This window comes from Stegostoma tigrinum, chromosome 7, assembly GCF_030684315.1.
Source record: "Stegostoma tigrinum isolate sSteTig4 chromosome 7, sSteTig4.hap1, whole genome shotgun sequence".
Lineage (NCBI taxonomy): Eukaryota > Metazoa > Chordata > Chondrichthyes > Orectolobiformes > Stegostomatidae > Stegostoma > Stegostoma tigrinum.
The window spans coordinates 37831950-37851085 of NC_081360.1; the positions used below are offsets into that span (position 1 = coordinate 37831950).

A 19136-nucleotide genomic window follows, 5' to 3' on the forward strand; every position below is an offset into this window, starting at 1 on the left:
TTGTGTACTTAGATGCCTACAGTTAAATTTCATTATCTGTTAGCAGTTGTCTCATCAAAGTACAAACATGATACATGCATTGAATGCAAAACAAAAAACTGGTCAAGCTGTTAGCAAACTGTAGAAGTCAGAATGCTGGAAACCTCGAGATGTTCCCCCATCACAAATGACTTCATGAGACATGCACACAATAAGCAATGCAACAGAATTGTTAATTAGTAGAAAACATGCATGTTCAAATTACACGTGGTCGTGGAATACTAAATCCATTCATTGCTCGTTGAGTTGCGTGTTTGGGTGAAGGTGGTGTTAGTAGACTCTCTGTTAAGCTGGAGGCAGAAGGACTTCTTGGGCTAAGCGTAAAAGAGGTTATTTCAGGAAATGACACATTTTCCATATTATGGGACCAGAAGAAAGCGGATGGCCTCTGACACAACTGCAGTTGTTTATTGGAACTGAAGTGCAACAGCTGTGAAGAAAGTAACAAAGAGAAGGAATTGCCGATTGTGAGAAATTAACATTCATTCAATAACTTGGTAAAAATCGCAAGGTGATTCGCTACAGTTTAAAACGTGCATTTGATTGTTAATGAAAATGTTGAATTTAATTTGCTCAATAAAGTATGTATAATGATGGTTTGCAGAAAAATATTAATAATTTCTCCAACATAAGGATATCGTACCCTTAATCTATTCACTCAATTTGCATTTTTTGTAAAGGTAGAGAAAACTTTATGATCTCTGGGAAATAATTCAGGATTTGATAATTAATACAAATTCAATTCCCATTAAAAAAGTGCTGGATCTCAGAAGATAGTTTGTTTCTTCTTGGTATATTTTTAAAAAAGGGGTAAATGCTTTTCTCTGATCACATTAAGTGAATGGCATTGGTAATATAACTGGGCTAGTAATCTAGTGGCTTAGGCTGATGTCCAGGGGAAATGAGTTCAAATCACACCATGGTAGCTGGTGGAATTTACACGTAAGTAACTATTTGGAATATAAACCCAGTTTCAGTAATTGTAATCATGACTAGTCACGACATTGTTGCGAAAACACATCTGGATCACTCATGTCTGGTTTACGTGTGACCCTAAACCACACTAACTGCCTTCTAAAATGATGTAGTAAATGCTAAACCAATGCTCTGTTTAAGGACAATTATCACATCTACAATTCTGTGAACACTTTTGGTCCTCGTTTTAACTAAGGAAAGATGTATTGGCATTGATGGCAGTCTAAAGTAGCTTCACTTGGTTGATCCCAGGCATGGATGGATTTTGTTACAAGGAGAGAAAAAGTAGGCTGGACATATACTCATTGGAGTTTAGAAGAATGATAGGAGACCTTAGTAAAACATACAACATTTTTGGGGAGGTTTTCATGATAGGCTCAGAGAGGTCATTTCTCCTTCTGGGAGAGTTCAAAAGGCATAAGCTGACTGAAGGATCAGGTGTTTAAGACCAACATGGGGAGGAATTCCTTTTCCCTCTGGTAGTGAATTTGTGCAATTCTTTACAGCAAAGGACTGTTGTGACGGGTTGGCGAAGTACATTAAAGACTAAGGCAGATCCTTAATCGGTAAAAGAATCAAGGGTTGTGAGGGAAAGATGGGAAAGAGGAGGTGAAGATGATCAAATCAGCCATGACTTCATTGGATGGTCTGCCTTTACTGTGATGTCTCATGGCAATGTCTATCACATCAAAAGTTTATCTTGCCAATGATGTTTATACAACCAAAATAAATATTTTCTCACTAACTGATTGAGCTAGAAAAGAATCTATTCTTCGAACCTTTACTTGACAAACATTAGTAATTCAACATTAGAAGCTGAAGGTGCACAACTGATGAATGCAACAAATATGTTGCCAGAATCCTGACAAAATTATTGAACAATTCTGCAGGCACTGCTTCCTACTGGCTCGTTCATTTAAACCATAACCTGAGATCACCAGTATGGAATGTGTCATGAACCTGTATCGTGTCTTTTGAAGTAATTACCCAGCAAACCAAAGTTTAGTTGGATCAGCCATTTTGATACCAAACAGCAGGATTATGAAACACACAGTACACTGAGCTGGAAAATAATCAAACTTGTAGGAGCAGGAGTAATATTTGTAAAAAAATGTTTACAGCATCAGGAGCTGATTTTCTCTTCTTCATACTCTACCAGGGCATTTCAGGCTGATTTATGATTTTGCTGGTTAACTCTTCACCTGAATATGTATGTGTTTGAAAGTTGAAATCCTTTTCATAGGATTAATCTACACTGGCTCCTTCTCTCCTTTAACTTCAGGCCATTGATTCCATTCCACGCTTTGTCTTTCACCAACTAATCTTGTTGTATCTGACTTCAGAGCAGAAGAAAATTGGTTTTCCAGTTTGTTTACAGGTCCAACTAGTGACTTTGCCTTTGAAAAGGCACAGTGCAAATTAAATCGAAAGTGAGAAACCAAAAATCTGTAAATTGGTTGAAGTAGTTGACTTTTGTAGCCAGACCAGTCTACATGCAGCTACTAACAGTAAATCCATAGTTTCTTAGGCTCTGGTTATATTACTTATTGGTGTCTTAAGCAACTACACACCTTGGGACATTAAATATTGCATGCAGTTCTTGGGAAAGTCATGGCTTACACTTTGAAGTGGGTGTTATCTTCAAAAGTTATTAAATACAGCCCTTATTTTTAATTTTCTTACCATCACTGTATTCAAGAATTAAATGTTGCTTATCAATCCAAGATCTAATCAATGTTTTCAGTTTTCATAATTTCCTAACTTAAATTGAGTGCAGTTTTCTTATGCCCCTGTTCTTATGCTTTTAACCATGTTGAGCTGTAGGAACTAAAAGTGTAAAGCAGAAAGAAAAGGACCAAGAGCTAGATTTTACATGTTCTCACTCAAACCGTGCATTTTTAAATGCAGCGGGAGCCATGTCAAAGATGGCAAGTAGAAGCCCAGTGCATCGCCTTCCATCCATTGCTGACGTGGTGCTCATAATCAGGTGGGCAGATGGCACTGAAATTGGCAGCCTGCCCATCATTTCTTAAATAACTGAACTACCAACAGAGGTAACTAACAAGCCAAATGTTCCGAATGACCCACTGCCCATACCATAACATTATTGGTGCTGGCAGGCATGAAAGATTCATAAATGTGCTTTTTAATTGATTTTATGAAAATACAAAATAAAATGGTGGTGGTGATGCATTTTCTGGAGTGTTTCCTGTGTGCAGTGGCAAAATTGCCTTACCACTAAAATTCGTTAATGCCCATTCCCCACTGCCTCACTTTGCTCCTCCCTACCTGGCCATTCATCCCACGCCTTCAGGCTCACTGATCTCTTGCCCAAACCCGAGACTTACCAGAGTCGAGTAACCATGTCCTCATCATCCCAGAGCCAAACTATAGTTCCAGAGATTCCCACTACTCAGTCTGTAACTGGTGGGACTGGCTGTCCGCTCTGAGGTGGGATATCCTCCCACTGAGGAGCAGAAATCCAACCCTCGCCATCTCGATGCTACCTGGAGACTGTTACTGCAGTATATCAGCCTTGTTGAATGTCAGTTGGTATGGTGCTGACCTCCTTCCAGATGGTAGGAACCACCCAACTTCCTAGCCTGTATAACTGAGTCCTGACATTCCTTTGATACTTAAATAATTGTAAAATTTGCTTTAATGGAAAATACATAGAAATTAGGATTATTGCTGTATCCTATTACAACTATATTTAGATTGTTTCAAAGTCCCACTTGGACGAGTGCAGGTACATGATTCTTTGATATTTGTCTCACATTTATGGGGTGGTTAAGAAAGTATTTAGAATGCTTGTATTCTTTGATCAGACCTTTGCGTAAAGGAGTTGGGGTGTCATGTTGAGGTTGCACAGGATATTGGTGAGGCTTCTTTTGGAATACTGTGTACAGTTCTGGTTGCCCTAATGCAGTAAGGACATTATTACATTGGACAGGGTTCAGAAAAAGATTTACCAGGCAGGATGTTGCCGGGACTGGAGGTTTGAATTATAAAGATAGGCTGGGGCTTTTTCACTGGAGCGTAGGAAGCTGAAAGGTTTATAACATCATGAGGGGTATAGATGAGGTGAATAGCAAGGGTCTTTTTCCCAAGCGCGGGAGAATTCAAAGTTAGGGGCATCTTTTAAGATGAGAGGAGAATGTTTTAAAAAGGCCATGAGGACAACCTTTTTACACAGAAAGTAGTAGAATGGACTGCCAGAGGAAGTGGCGGATGCAGGTACAATTACAAAATTTAAAAGGATTTGGATAAGTACATGAATAGGAGAGGTTTGGAGAGATATTGGCCAAACGCAGGCGAATGGGATTAGTTTGGTTTGGGAACATGGTTGTCCTGGACTAGTTGGATCGAAGGGTTTGTTTCCATGGTTTGTGAGTTTGACTCCATGACTAATACATTGAGGACTATATTTTCTAACAGGGGTCTAAGTTAGGTAACAAGTTCATACACATAAATACTCCGGAAAAGTTAACATTAAAACACTAAAGACAACACCAGAGATAAAAGAATAAAATGCTACAAGCTTCCAAATTAAAGAGCATGACAGAGCAATATTTTCAATATCTCAGATTCTAGGCTGATAATGCTGAGGTGAAAAACACTCATCCTCCACGGCATTACATCTAACAGCAGCACCTGTAACTTTACATTAAAATCGCCACATTTATATGTGCAAGTTACTGGGAGAGATTCCCTGATTCTCCCTAAACTATTCTGTAACAATCAAATAAAAGTAAAAAACTGTGAATGCTGGAAATCTGTTACATAAATAGGAAATACTGTAGAAACTCAACAGGTTCCGTGGAAAGAAAGAAATTCAGTCAGTGTTTCAAGTCCAAGATGGCTCTGCTTCAGAGCTTTTTTTTACGGAGTTGACAAAGGGGAAGGAAAAGGGAATGGAAGAATGAGGGAGTGCTAACAGTTTTGCTCTGAGCACCTTTAGCATCATTCTATTCAGACCTTTTGGTTCCCCCCCCCCCCCCCACTAAAATTAGAACCCAATCTATGGCACTAAAAGGCACAAATTTCCAGCTGCTTTCTTTTTTCGTTCTGTTGAAGTTACATTCGATTCAAAACGGGGACTCTGTTTGTCTCTTTACAGATGCTGCCGGACCTGCTGAGTCTCTCAGTATAAATAAAAATAGAAAAGCTGAAAAGTTATTGCTCATAGATCTGATAGTACAATGTGATAATGTAACAACAAAGTATTTGTTCACTAGTTAGCTATTAAGTATGCTAGGAAAAATCAACACAAAAGTGAATTTTACTCATATGATGAGTAGTTACTACCAGCAACCCTTCTGACTGAACTTAATTTTAAAAGTGTGCAGTCTCGTTTTTACTAAGTTAATTGGTATTGGCGGTTTTTAAACTTTAAAAAATAAATTGTCTTTTATCTTCAGTTTTTAATCACATCCTTAGTTTCCAATGTTTATTGTACTTCCTTTACATTGTTGCAATCTCAGTATTTATTTCTGGTTTAGGCTCTGTATGTTTGTGAGGATTCTTCAATGCAACCAGTTGAATGGCCATGCTGTTGATTATTGTGTTCACAGGCTGCCACAGATCCCCTGTAGGGAATGTCACACAGGACCAAGATATTCAATAAAAGCAAATCTCCTCTGAGTAGCCTGCACATACTTTGTGGCTTGCAGTCCGCAGACTGAACATCTTCCTTGTGTGATGACTGTGAGGTTATGACCAATAATATTTTCTGATATGTTGCATCTGATAATTTCAATGATTCCCTTAACAATCGAGTTAACCACAAGCAAAATCTGCTTTGAAGGCTCATTTCTGCTGCAATATGATGCTATGAACAGTTAAGCTCAGCTGTTAAAATGTTGTACAATTGTTCACCAAATGTCTTTAAGAAAGAGGTCAAAAAGTGAACTCTGCCATAAGCGTATTAACCTGCAAATCACACAATTGAAATGTTGTGCAACTGCTTCAATAATTGCACAACTTTAAAAATTTTGATAAACATATTTTAAAGTAAAAATTCTGTTTTAAACAGCAGCTCTTGATTATTTGCTAAAAAAAATTAAAAACTACCTAAGCCAGAATAGAACGAGAAAAAAAACCCAGTAAACAATCAGCATTAATTGTGATGGATTTCACCGAACTCAATCACTTGTAGATTTTGAACAGCCACAGGCTATTGAACTTCAACAATAATGATTTCTACGTAAACAGTAATTTTATCATAATAAAATGTGCCAAGACATTTCAAAGTGTAGAATTCACTGCAGGACACGTGGTGATGACAAGCACTCTGTACACTAGGACTTTGTTAATTAGTGTGTGTCAAGTGCTCAACTTAATCCAGTGTCTGCCCATCAACATATGTGGGAGTTGGAATATTTGGCGTGCCAGTGGATTAACACTGGGATTTTGTTTTGGCAATGCTCATGGATTGATAAAGTTTCTACATGCTAAACTGAGAGACTGAGAGTAACTTGCAAGTCTAGTAAAGAGTGGAAAAAGACACTGCAGTTGCCTGCAGAGTGGGCCACAGTTACAGTGGAGGCTGAAACACTACAGAGAGGATGCCAGATGAAAAGAATAGACAGTCTACATTGACTAGCGGGGTGAAGCAGGGCTTAAGAGTGTATGTTAGGGGAGGATTTTTTTATTATATTAAAATATTATGTCTTGTCTTTAGTCAAGTCAATGCAGACTCCCTTGCTGAGAGAGCACAGTAGCAATGGGAGGGGCCTGAGGTATGTTTACTAAGCAGAAGGACAGCTTACTCAATAGTGTCAGCAATGGTGGCAGTGAGGGTCTAGTTTATGACAGGCAGCACAGCTTCTTCACTGCCCTGGATATCCTGAATCCAATGGAAATGGGTTTGAAGTAGTTGTACTTGCTGTTGATTCCAAAGCCGCAGGAGTGTGTCATGGTGGTTAATGAAGCCAGAACGAATCCAAGTGAGCTACATACGTGAAATAAACTACAGTGCAAAAGACTAAAATTTCCTGCACATTGCTGACTGGGGAAAAGGTCGAGCTGTCATGGATAATGCAGGATGGGCCACAACATGTGCCTTCAAGGGAGGCTATTCTTAGAATGGGATTGGCCTGATACCAAAGAGACCAAAGTTTAAGTTGAGTGCAGAAAGTTCTCAAAAGGACACCAACCACTTCTTTCCTGTTATTAGTTTATAGAACCTTATTTCAATGTAGAATATTTGGCCAGCTAAAGACAGTAGCTGGACTGGCTTTGAAGGGCTTCATCCTCACCAAGTCATTTAATATATGTTGTAAATAATTGTCGCCCCAGCATTGATCCCTGTGACACACCACTATTTAGAGGTTGTCTTCCTGAAAATGCCATCCTTTATCCTAGCGCGACCTTTGTAATATTAGTCAATCCTCTATCCATGCTGATGTACGACCTCCAACACCACGGACTCTTAGCTTATTAAGTAGCCTAAATTTTGGCAGATTTTAAAATACCTTCTGAAAATATAAATACATTATATCCCTTGTGTCCCCTTTATCTATGCTGCTTGTTGTCTCTTTGAAAAATTCCAGTAAATTTGTCATATTTACCTCTTCATGAAGTCTTGATGACTCTGTGTGATCATATCATTCATTTTTAAATGCTCTGCCATTATATACTTTACAACAAATTCTACTATTTTCTCCAATAATGGATGATAAGCTATATAAAAACCAAAAGAACTGCGGACACTGTATATCAGGAACAAAAACAAACTTGCAGAAGAAGCTCAGCAGCTCTGGCAGCATCTGTGAAGGAGAAAACAGAGTTAACATTTTGGGTCCGGTGACCCTTCCTCAGAACTGAGTTCTGAGGAAGGGTCACTGGGCATGAAGTGTTAACTCTGTTTTCTCCCTCACAGATGGATGATAAGCTAATTGTCCCACAGTTACTTGTCTCCTTTCCTACTTGAATGAAGGTGTCACGTTGGCTGTTTTCCAATTGTTTGGGACTTCTCAAGGCTCTAAGGATTCTTCAATGCATCTGCCATTTCCTTAGCTCCTTCTCTTTCATGCATACCATCAGGTCCAGGGGGCACATTAGTTTCCCTAGCAATTTTTCTTAAATATTACTTATTGTAAGAATTTCCTCCTTCTTCCCCTTGTCCCTTTGATTGTTTAGTAATTTTGGAATGCTATGAGTGTCTTCTACAATAAAGACTAATGCAAAATATTTATTCAACTCCCCTGCCATTTCCTGGATTGGCACTGTTGTTTCCCCAGGCTCATCCTCTCGGGGGGGGCGTATGCTCCTACTTTCTCCCTGTTTAAAAATATATTTATAGAGGCTCTTGGTGTTCATCTAAATATCACCTACAAGTTTACGTTCTAAAGTTTGATTCAATTTCTCTGTCTTTAATTACTTTTCGTCATTTTTTTTTGTTGTTATTTAAAACTTGACCCTGCATCCTAACTCATTTTCTCACTGGTAGCATTTTGAAATTACAAATTTGCATGCAGCAAACTATCTCATGAATCAAAATCAATTTTTATTTTGAAGCACAGAGTACTTCCTATGTGTTTGGATATCCTTTAATATTCATTATTAAAGAGGTTTACTCCTAAAAGTATTAAATTCAAAAACTGCTTGCTTCTTAACCTTTAGTTGTGGGAAATCTTTTATGCTTACCTTTTAAAACTGATTCATCCTGGCAGGTAGATAGAATAACTGGCTATCAATTTCAAGTTTGTAATGTTGAAAATGATCTATACTTTCCTGTACAAGATCAATTTTATATCAAAATCATTTGTTTCCCATCTATGTTCAGCTGCTTCATCAATGAAATCCCACTTGCATTTCCAAAGTGATTTGTATTTCCAAAATGCTACTAAATGACCATCTTCAGCAAGAGAGATTGAACCCACCTTCACTTGACATGAACAGGATTACCATCTATTACAACCCCACAAACATCCCAGGGATCAACACGTTATGTCAAAACAGGGTTGCAGCAAGACTTGATTCTGTATCAGAGTGGTGTGCAGCTGGGCAACTAGCATGTGAGACAGAAAGGCAAGTTTTGGCTTTCTTCTGCCTGTCTTCCACATCCCATGACATCTCCAAATGCTGCTCCATGCCTCAATTTAATAATTTCAGATGATCGTTACACCTTCTCAAAACAACAAAGATATCAACACAGAGAATAAAACCCAAAAAAAATCCCCAAAAGGGAAACAGGAACAGGTACTGAGGATGAAGATGCTGAAGAACTGCAACCAGCTCAAGATCCATGGCATGTTTTGGTTTTTTACATCCCTTTAATCTTGTTCCCTTGTACGATGGTAACAGAGCCAGGACAATGTCACTTCACAGTGCCATCACAATTATTATGGTGCAGAACGAAGCCATTCGGGCCCATCATGTCTGTGAGTATTGCATGCCAAAGGTGAAGGGTGATCATAAGAATATAATTCTAATTATCTTCTATTTCTCTTTCTTTTGAGTTATCTCAGCATTTTGCATTTGATACCTCATTTTTTTCTCACGCAATTATGGTGGTGTGGCACAAGAGAAAATAACCAAAACAGTAAATCAGTGATGTTTTTGCAACAGACAGCTGCTGTATGTGTACCTTGTCTTTAAGAAAGTTTACTTATTAAGTACTCCATGGTGCAAATCCGCTGGCCAGTTAATCTGTTGTGTATCTGCAAACTGCACACAGAAACCAGTTGCCTTGGCCTAACGTCTACTTCATCAGTTTTACTTTGTAAAATAAACTAATCTGCTAAATGAGTGAATCCCTGAATGATTGATTATCATTAACATGACAACAGCCAACAAATCAGAGGAAAAATGTAAAGATGCAGTATAAGAGTTCTCTTATCGTTGTATACATTATGTTTAAATGTCTTGCTTCACAAGAGCATTGTCAGGCAATATACAATGCTGAGCCATGTAGAATATGTTAGGTCAGGTACTCAAACACTTGGTCAAAGAGCTAAGTGTAAAGAACGAAAGTGAGGTAGGGAGGTAGAGCAGCACAGGGAAGGAATTGCAGCATTTGGGGCCGAGGCAACCTAAGTACAGCCATAAGTAATGGAGCAATTAAAATTGGGAATTAGAACACAGATATTCAGAGAGTAGTGCTGCTGGAGAATTGGGACAGGCAAGGCTTTGGAGGGATTTGGAAACAAAGATAGGAATTCTACAATCAGGATGTTGCTTGACCAGAATGCAACATAGGTCAGAGAACATGAGGGTAATAGGGAAAGGGGACTTGCTGCAAGTTAAAACATGGGTAACAGAGTTTTCAATTACTTCAGCATTGTAACTTGTGCACTGTATTTCCTGGAATCAGGATGTTAAAACAGAGACTTACTTGAGAATAAACACATGACAGTCATCTACAACATGGTTTATTTTTCAGCTTAATAAAGCAACAGAAACTGCATCTGGTAAATGTGCACTTCTTCCTTTTTACAAAAAAGTGAACCAACACATTTTGTTTTGTTAAAACGGAAGTAATTTTGTCTCTTTCAGATTTCTTCCTTGCTTCTAAGACTTCTACCCCTCAAGAAATAGGAAAACCGATCACATACTTTGATTTTCCTTGACTAGAAAGTACAACAGGATAAGCGAGCTGACATTTAGCAGTCATAAATTGAAAGAGACATCACTTCATTAGTTGTCTAGATTGTTTGCAGATATTGCAGTAGTCTAAAGTATTTTTTCTTCTAAATTACCTTTTACCCATAAACTACACAAGTTTTTCCATGTTTTATATCTAATATTCGTATAGCATTTGATTGAACTCCTGAACACTTCCATAAAATTACAGAAAATACAGCCATATACCATTTTTGATTACGGCACTATATCGAATAGAGAAACTGTAAATTTTCAGTAAACAATGAATTTTTGAAATTAAAGAACAGATTCTCACAGACCACCCACACATTGCATTTGAACATGACAAAGATAAACTTGGCAGAGATGACCTCGCAAGATCTTCCTCACTAATCTCTTATTTATTTGCGGAAACTGGGACAGCTCTCCCACCGACTAGTGAAGGAGCAGCATGACAAAATAGTAGTAACAGAATCATACCTGTCAAGCAATTTCCCAGACTCTTCCATCACCACCCTCGGGTATGTCCTGTCTGGGTAAAGGATTTCAGTATCTTTCAACATTATGTTCAGTTCTGGTGTCCCTGCTATAGGAAGGATGTTGTGAACTTTGAAAGTTTTCAGAAAAGGATTTACAAGGATGTTGCTAGGATTGGAGGGTTTGAACTATAGGGAGAGGCTGAGTAGTCTGGGGCTATTTTCCCCCGAGCATCAGAGGCTCTGGTGTGACCTCATAGAGGTTTATAAAATCATGAGGGGCACAGATAGGATGAATAGACAGGGAATGTTTCCCTGAGGTGGGGGGAGTCCAGAACTAGACGGCACAGGTTTAAGGTGGCAAGGGAAAGATTTAAAAGGGGCCTAAGGGGCAATTTTTTCACACAGTGGGCAGTGCATCTATGGAACGAGCTGCCAGAGGAAGTGGTGGAGGTTGGTACAATTACAACCTTTAAAAGGCGTCTGGACGGGTATATGAATAGGAAAGGTTTAGAGGGATATGGGCCACACACTAGCAAATGAGATGAGATTTATTTAGGATACTTGGTCAGCACGGACAAGTGGACCGAAAGATCTGTTTCCATGCTGTACAGCTCCATGACTCTATCCATCACCAATAATTGAGTCCAGCAGGACACATCAACTTCTACAAGCTCAGTTTGGTAGATAGCTAAGGAAATCTCTGCTTAGCTTCATTGGCACCATTTGTACATGGCAACATCCATAGGAATGACCGCAGCATATTTCTTACTGACAAAGTTTAACCTTCACGATGAGAATATACTCCAACTTGACCCCAAAATTGTGTTAAACAGGGGAAGAACAGAACAAATCTATCAACTCAAAACTGGGCAAATATGAGTCCTTTGAGATGTCTTAAGCCTATTACAGTAACAACATAATCATTTTTGACAAGGGCCTAATATATCCCCTGCTGTACTAGTACCATCAAGCCAAGCAACCAACCTTGATTCAATGATAATGGGAGCTGCAGATGCTGGAGAATCCAAGATAACAAAGTGTGAAGCTGGATGAACACAGCAGGCTAAGCAGCATCTCAGGAGCACAAAAGCTGACGTTTCGGGCCTAGACCCTTCGTGAGAGAGGGGGATGGGGACAGGGTTCTGGAATAAATAGGGAGAGAGGGGGAGGCGGACCGAAGATGGAGAGCAAACAAGATAGGTAGAGAGGAGAGTATAGGTGGGGAGATAGGGAGGGAATAGGTCAGTCCAGGGAAGACGGACAGGTCACGGAGGCAGGATGAGGTAGTAGGTAGGAAATGGAGTTGCGGCTCGAGGTGGGAGGAAGGGATGGGTGAGAGGAAGAACAGGTTAGGGAAGCAGAGACAGGCTGGGCTGGTTTTGGGATGCAGTGGGGGAAGAGCAGATTTTGAAGCTTGTGAAGTCAACGTTGATACCATTGGGCTGCAGGGTTCCCAAGCGGAATATGAGTTGCTGTTCCTGCAACCTTCAGGTGGCATCATTGTGGCACTGCAGAAGGCCCATGATGGACATGTCGGAGGCTTGGGGACTGCTTTGCAGAACACCCCTGCTCGGTTCGCAATAAACAACTGCACCTCCCAGTCACAAACCATTTTAACTCCCCCTCCCATTCCTCAGACGACATGTCCATCATGGGCCTCTTGCAGTGCCACAATGATGCCACCTGAAGGTTGCAAGAACAGCAACTCATATTCCGCTTGGGAACCCTGCAGCCCAATGGTATCAACGTGGACGTCACAAGCTTCAAAATCTCCTCTTCCCCCACTGCATCCCAAAACCAGCCCAGCTCGTCCCCTCCCCCCACTGCATCCCAAAACCAGCCCAGCCTGTTTCCACCTCCCTAACCTGTTCTTCCTCTCACCCATCCCTTCCTCCCACCTCAAGCCGCACCTCCATTTCCTGCCTACTACCTCATCCTGCCTCCTTGACCTGTCCGTCTTCCCTGGACTGACCTATTCCCTCCCTACCTCCCCACCTATACTCTCCTCTCCACCTATCTTCTTCTCTCTCCCTATTTATTCCAGAACCCTCGCCCCATCCCCCTCTCTGATGAAGGGTCTAGGGCCGAAATGTCAGCTTTTGTGCTCCTGAGATGCTGCTTGGCCTGCTGTGTTCATCCAGATTCACACTTTGGAACCTTGATTCACTGAGGTGTGTAGAGTAGGATACCAGATACAACCCTCAGCATTCCTATTAGTGAGGTGTCATGCTCGTGAAACTAGACACAAAACTATATGCATACAAAATATTTCCTGTGTGGTCCACCACTGGCAAGGCTTGTAGTGCATATCATCTACAGAATTCACTGTAGCAAATTGTCGGTGACTCTTTGACATCACCACCCAGATCCATGAGTCCTACTGCTGTGAAAAACAGGGGCAAAAACATGGAAAAACCATCATCTTCAATTCTCCTTTAACTCGCACATTATCCTGACTCAAATGTTCACTGTAGCTGGGTTACAGTCCTGAAACTCCCTACCTAACAGCACTGTGAGCCAATATCATACAGGCTGCAGCAGTACAAAAACATGGTTGTCCACCAAATTCTCAAGAACGGGCAGCACAGTGACTCAGTGGTTAGCACTGCTGCTTCACAGCACCATGGGCCCGGGTTCGATTCCACCTTCAGGCAATGTGTGTGGAGTTTGCACATTCTCCTTGTGTCTGTGCGGGTTTCCGGCAGATGCTCTGATTTCCTCCCACAGTCCAAAGATGTATAGGCTAGGTGGGTTTGCCATGCTGAATTTCCCATAGTGTTCAGGGATGTGTAGAATAGGTAGGTTACAGGGCATGGGTCTGGGTGGGATACTCTGTGGGTCGGTGCAGACTTGATGGGCCAAAGGGCCTGTTTCCACACTGTATGGATTCTATGAACTTTCAGGTTTGGGCAATAATTACTATTCTTGTCTGCAGTGCCCACATCCTGTGGATGAATATATCATTTAGTCTAGCTGAACTAAAATAGCCATGAGATGCAATTTGCATTAAGTTTGTGGAAGTGAAGACATGTGCAACCGAGCATCAATTGTATAGCTTGCTCCGTAAATCAAATTTGAAGGCCATTCATTTTAGAATATTCTGCAGGAAATGTTTTGAATGATTTATTCAGAAGAGATTTCAGTTATTGACAAATGATTTAATTCACTGAATTTTGACAAGGTAATTTACTTCACTGTCATGCATGCTGTAGCCTCTGTACAGTAGTTGTTTGGTTACTGATCATAAATTATTTCAGGTACTGTAATAAACATGATATTCAAACAGGTTAGGAAAAGAGCTTCACAAAAAGGAATGGGTGAGGAAATTAAATTTGGTCAAGACCAGTTATAAATGGGAGCACTGGAACATTACCAGCACCTGAGGTCCAAAAACGAAGTGAGCAACAGTGATGTTGGCAGTTTTTGAACGTAACATTGTGCCTGGAAGGGGTGGTAGGAACTGCCGACACTGGAGAATCTGAGTTAGCAAGGTGTAGAGCTGGATGAACACAGCAGGCCAAATAGCATCAGGAGAGCAGGAAGGCTGACGTTTCAGGTCTGGACCTCTCTTCAAAAAAGGGGGAGGGAAAGGGGGTTCTGAAGTAAACAGGGAGAGAGAGGGAGGCAGACGGAAGGTGGATAAAGGAGCAGATTGGGGGAGAGGAGACGGACAGGTCAAAGAGGCAGGGATGGAGCCAGTAAAGGTCAGTGTAGGTGGGGAGTTAGGGTGGAAGTTGGTCAGTTCAGGGAAGACGGACAGGTCAAGGAGGTGGGTTTGATGCTGGTAGGTAGGAGGTTGGGGAGGGGTTGAGGTAGGAGGAGTGGATAGGTGGGAGGAAGGACGGACAGGTTAGGGAGGCGGGACGAGCTGGGCTGGTTTTGCAATGTGGTCGGGGAAGGGGAGATTTTGAAGCCCAAAGACTTCACAAGCTTCAAAATCTCCCCGCCCCCAACCGCATCCCAAAACCAGCGCAGCTCGTCCCTGCCCACCTAACCTGTTCATCCTTTCTCCCACCTATCCACTCTTCACACTTCAACCCCACCCCCAACCCCACCTCTTACCTGCCAGCCTCATCCCTGCCTCCTTGACCTGTCTGTCTTTCCTGGGCTGACCAAGCCCCACCCTAACTCCCCACCTACACTGACTTTTACTGGCTCCATCCTTGCCTCTTTGACCTGTCCGTCTCCTCTCCAACTATCCACTTCTTTTTCCATCTCCCATCCACCTCCCTCTCTCTCCCTGTTTACTTCAGAATCGCCTTCCTCTCCTCCAGTTCTGAAGAAGAATCCAGACCCGAAACATTACCTTTCCTGCTCCTCTGATGCTGCTTGGCCTGCTGTGCTCATCCAGCTTCACACTTTGTTATCTTTGTACCTGGAATGTTTTCAAGTGTGTAGTTGAAAGATGAGATGCAGTTTCTTGAGCTTCTGGTGAAATTCATTAGAACTATATAAAAGGTCAAGAATAGAGATGCCAGAGTTGAGTGGAAAGGAGAAGTAAAACAACAAGCCATTGAAAACTTGGGCCATGACAACAGATCAGACAGAAGTGTCCAGCACACTGAGTACTTTTACCCCTCTCTGAATTCCACTTTTAATCTTTTACTTGCCCAATTACTATCCAAAAATCAGTACAGTCTTCGGAGCTACCAGTGGATGGATGTAAGTACCTGTAAATCACTCGGATTAGTGTTGGAAACCAATTGTTTACAATATATTTTAATGATTTGGAGGAAAGAAGTGAATGAGCTGTAGCCAAATTGCAGACTACACTAAAATAGGTAAGTTGTGACAGAGATGCAAACAGTTTTACAGAGAGTTATTGATAGGAAAAGTAAGCGGGCAGAAAGTTGGCCAATAGAGTATACTACGGAGTATGTGGAGTTGGTTATTTTGGAGGGGGAACAAAAGAACGATATTATATAAATGGAGAAAAACAACAGAAGGCTGCAGTGCAAAGGGACTTGGAGGGACTTGGTGCATGAAAGCTAGCCCACAAGTGCAGCAGGTAATCAGGAAGGCTAATAGAATAGTAAAATGTGAGGCTGGATGAACACAGCAGGCCAAGCAGCATCTCAGGAGCACAAAAGCTGACGTTTCGGGCCTAGACCCTTCATCAGCTCTCTGATGAAGGGTCTAGGCCCGAAACGTCAGCTTTTGTGCTCCTGAGATGCTGCTTGGCCTGCTGTGTTCATCCAGCCTCACATTTTATTATCTTGGAATCTCCAGCATCTGCAGTCCCCATTATCTCTGAGGCTAATAGAATGTTGGCTTTTATTTCAAGGGATTTGAGTATAAGAGTAAAGAAGTCTGCTGGTGAGACCATAACTGGAATGCTCCCTTCCATTTTGGTCCCTTTATTTAAGAAAATATACCATTTTATTCGAAGCAGTTCAGAGAGATTCAGAAGGATGAACCCTGGCAAACAGGGATTGCCTTATGAACATAGCCTAAGCAGGTTAGGACTCTACTCCTGGAGTTCAGATGAATGAAAGTTGATCTCATTGGAACATGTAGGATTCTTAAGGGGCTTGAGAGGGTGAGTGCTGAATGTTCCTGTTCATGGGAGAGTTTAAGACAAGGGGGCATAATCTCAGAATAAAGGGGCACCAATTTAAGACTAAGATGAGGAGGAATTTCTTCTCTGAGTTGAGTATCTTTGGAACTCCTTGCCACAGAGAGCACCGGGGCAGAGTCCTGTGTATATTTAAGGCTGTGAAAGACAAACTCTTGATTAGTACGGGAAAGAAGAGGTACAGGGAAGAGGCAGGAAAATGGACATAAGGAATGTCCGATCTACCATTTTCCTATTGAATGGCTGAGCAGGATCAAGGGGCTGAGGGGACCTGCTGCTGTTCCTACTTTTTATGGTCTTGTATGATAAAACCAATGCTTTAATATTGCTGAAAATATACCTATTAGAGTGATTGATTCATCGAGATTTACAGCACGGAAACACACCCTTCAGAAAGCATTTCATCTTATGCTTGTAAGAGCATTTGCAATGTAAATTTGAATATGTTATACTGCATGAAAAGTGAGTGCTGATTAGTTGCCAGCTGTACTCTCATAGAGGTGTTGCCATGGAAAATGCATTCGTTAGATGATTGGTTGACAATTAGACCATAAGATCATTAATTAATAGGAGTAAAATTAGGTCATTTGGCCATTTAGTTTGTTCTGCCATTCAATCATGGCTGACATGTCTCTCAACTCTATACTCCTGCCTTCTCCCCATGACATCTTCTCCCCTTACCAATCAAGAACCTATCCATCTATCTTATTTCCCTCAATGACGTGGTCCCTACAGCATGCTGCGGTAATGAGCTCCACAGATTCACCACTCTCTTGCTGAAGAAATTTCTCTGTGCCTTGCTTCTACAGGGTTGTCCATTTATTTTGAGGCTGTGTCCTCAGCTCCTAATCTCTCCTATGAGTGGAAACATCTTCTACCTCTCCTCTTGACTCAGGCCCTTCAGTATTTTGTATGTTTTAATCTCAGATTCCCCCTTATCCTTCTAAACTCCAGTGAGTACAGACAGAGTCCTCAACAACTCCTCAGATGACACGGTCTTCATCCCAGATATCATTCTTGTAAATCCTCCTCTGGAATCCCACCAAGGCCAACACATCCTTCCTTGAATACGGGACCCAAAACTGCTCGTAATATTTCCAAATGACCAGAGCCTTGTACAACCTCAGCAGTATATCTCTGTTCTTGTATTCTAGCCCTCTTGAAATGAATGCTAACATTGAATTTGCCTCCTAACTGCCATCTGATCCTGCATTGTTAACTTTAAGAGAATCCTGCAATTAGGACTCCCAAGTCCCTCATGCTTCAGATTTCTGAAACCTTTCACCATTTAGAATATAGCCTACATCTCTATTCTTTATACCAAAGTGCCTAACCTCACATTTCCCCACAATGTATTCCACTTGCCACTTCTTTGCCCACTCGCCCAGACTGTTCAAATCCTTCTGCAACCTCCTTGTTTCCTCAACACTGTCTGTCTCTCTACCTATCTCTGAGTTATCCACAAACTTAGCAACAATGTCTCAATTCCTTTGTCCAGATTGTTAAAATGTAATGTGAATAATTGAGGTCCCAAGACTAACTTCTGTGGAACTCTACTAGTCACTGGCTGTTATCTTGGAAAATATCCATCTAGACCAGGTGATTTATGTACCTTGGATCTTTCAGGTTCCCAATCACCTTCTCCTTAGTGATGACTGCTACATTCACCTCTGACAGTAACTCTCTTAAACTTCTGCTATGCTGCTGGTGTCTTTCATTATGAAAACTGATACAAACCACTGCTTGAGCTCCTCCACATTTTCTTTTCTTTTCTCCAGCCTCATTTGCCAGTCGTTCAATGTCAACTCTTGCCTCTCTCTCCGTTTCAAATATCTAAAAAAAACCTCTTGCAATCTTCCTTTATATAACTAGCTTCATTAACTTGCCCTCCACCGACTTGTTGTTTATTTAGATTTATTCTCTGCTAGTTTTTAAAGGCTTGCAATCCTCTGGCTTCTCACTAATCTTCACCATGTTGTTTTTTTTTGCTTTTTATCGTGTTCGTGACTTCCCTTGTCAGATACGGTTCCCTCAAACTCCCCTTGTTATGTTTCTTCTTCCTTGGGTGATTTTCTGCTGTGCTTCCCAAATTATTCCCAGAAACTCCTGCCAATGCTGCCATTGTCTTCCCTGATAGGCTCCCCTTCGAATCAACTCTGGCCAGCTCCTTCCTCATGTCTTTGTAGTTATCTTTACTCAGTTGCAATACTGTTATATCTGATTCCAGCTCCTCTCTCTCAAACTGCAGGGTGCATTCCATTGTATTGTGGTCATTGCCCCCTGGGGGTTCCTTCACCGTAAGGTCCCTCATGAAGGTTGCGTCATTGCACATCAACAAATCTTTAATTGCCTGTTTCCTAACATGCTCCACCACAAGTTGCTTAAAACCAAAGCCCATCTCATAGCCATTCTACAAATTCCTTCTTTTGAGATAGGCTGCTAACTTGATTTTCCCAGTGCACCTGCATGTTGAAATCCCC

The 19136-nt window shown here is 41.2% G+C and overlaps 1 protein-coding gene across 25 annotated transcripts in view; it reads right to left on the reverse strand.

Moving 5' to 3' along the window:
- The window catches only part of gulp1b (GULP PTB domain containing engulfment adaptor 1b), a 344780-nt gene that overhangs the window by 28374 nt on the left and 297270 nt on the right, over positions 1-19136 (reverse strand). For 24 of the 25 annotated variants that reach the window (XM_048534120.2, XM_048534121.2, XM_048534122.2 and 21 more), the window contains one exon: positions 245-469. The exons of the other annotated variant lie outside the window; for it this stretch is intronic. In XM_048534120.2, the coding sequence (XP_048390077.1) occupies positions 245-469 (225 nt within the window). The remainder of the gene's footprint in view (positions 1-244; positions 470-19136) is intronic. 25 annotated transcript variants of the gene reach the window in all.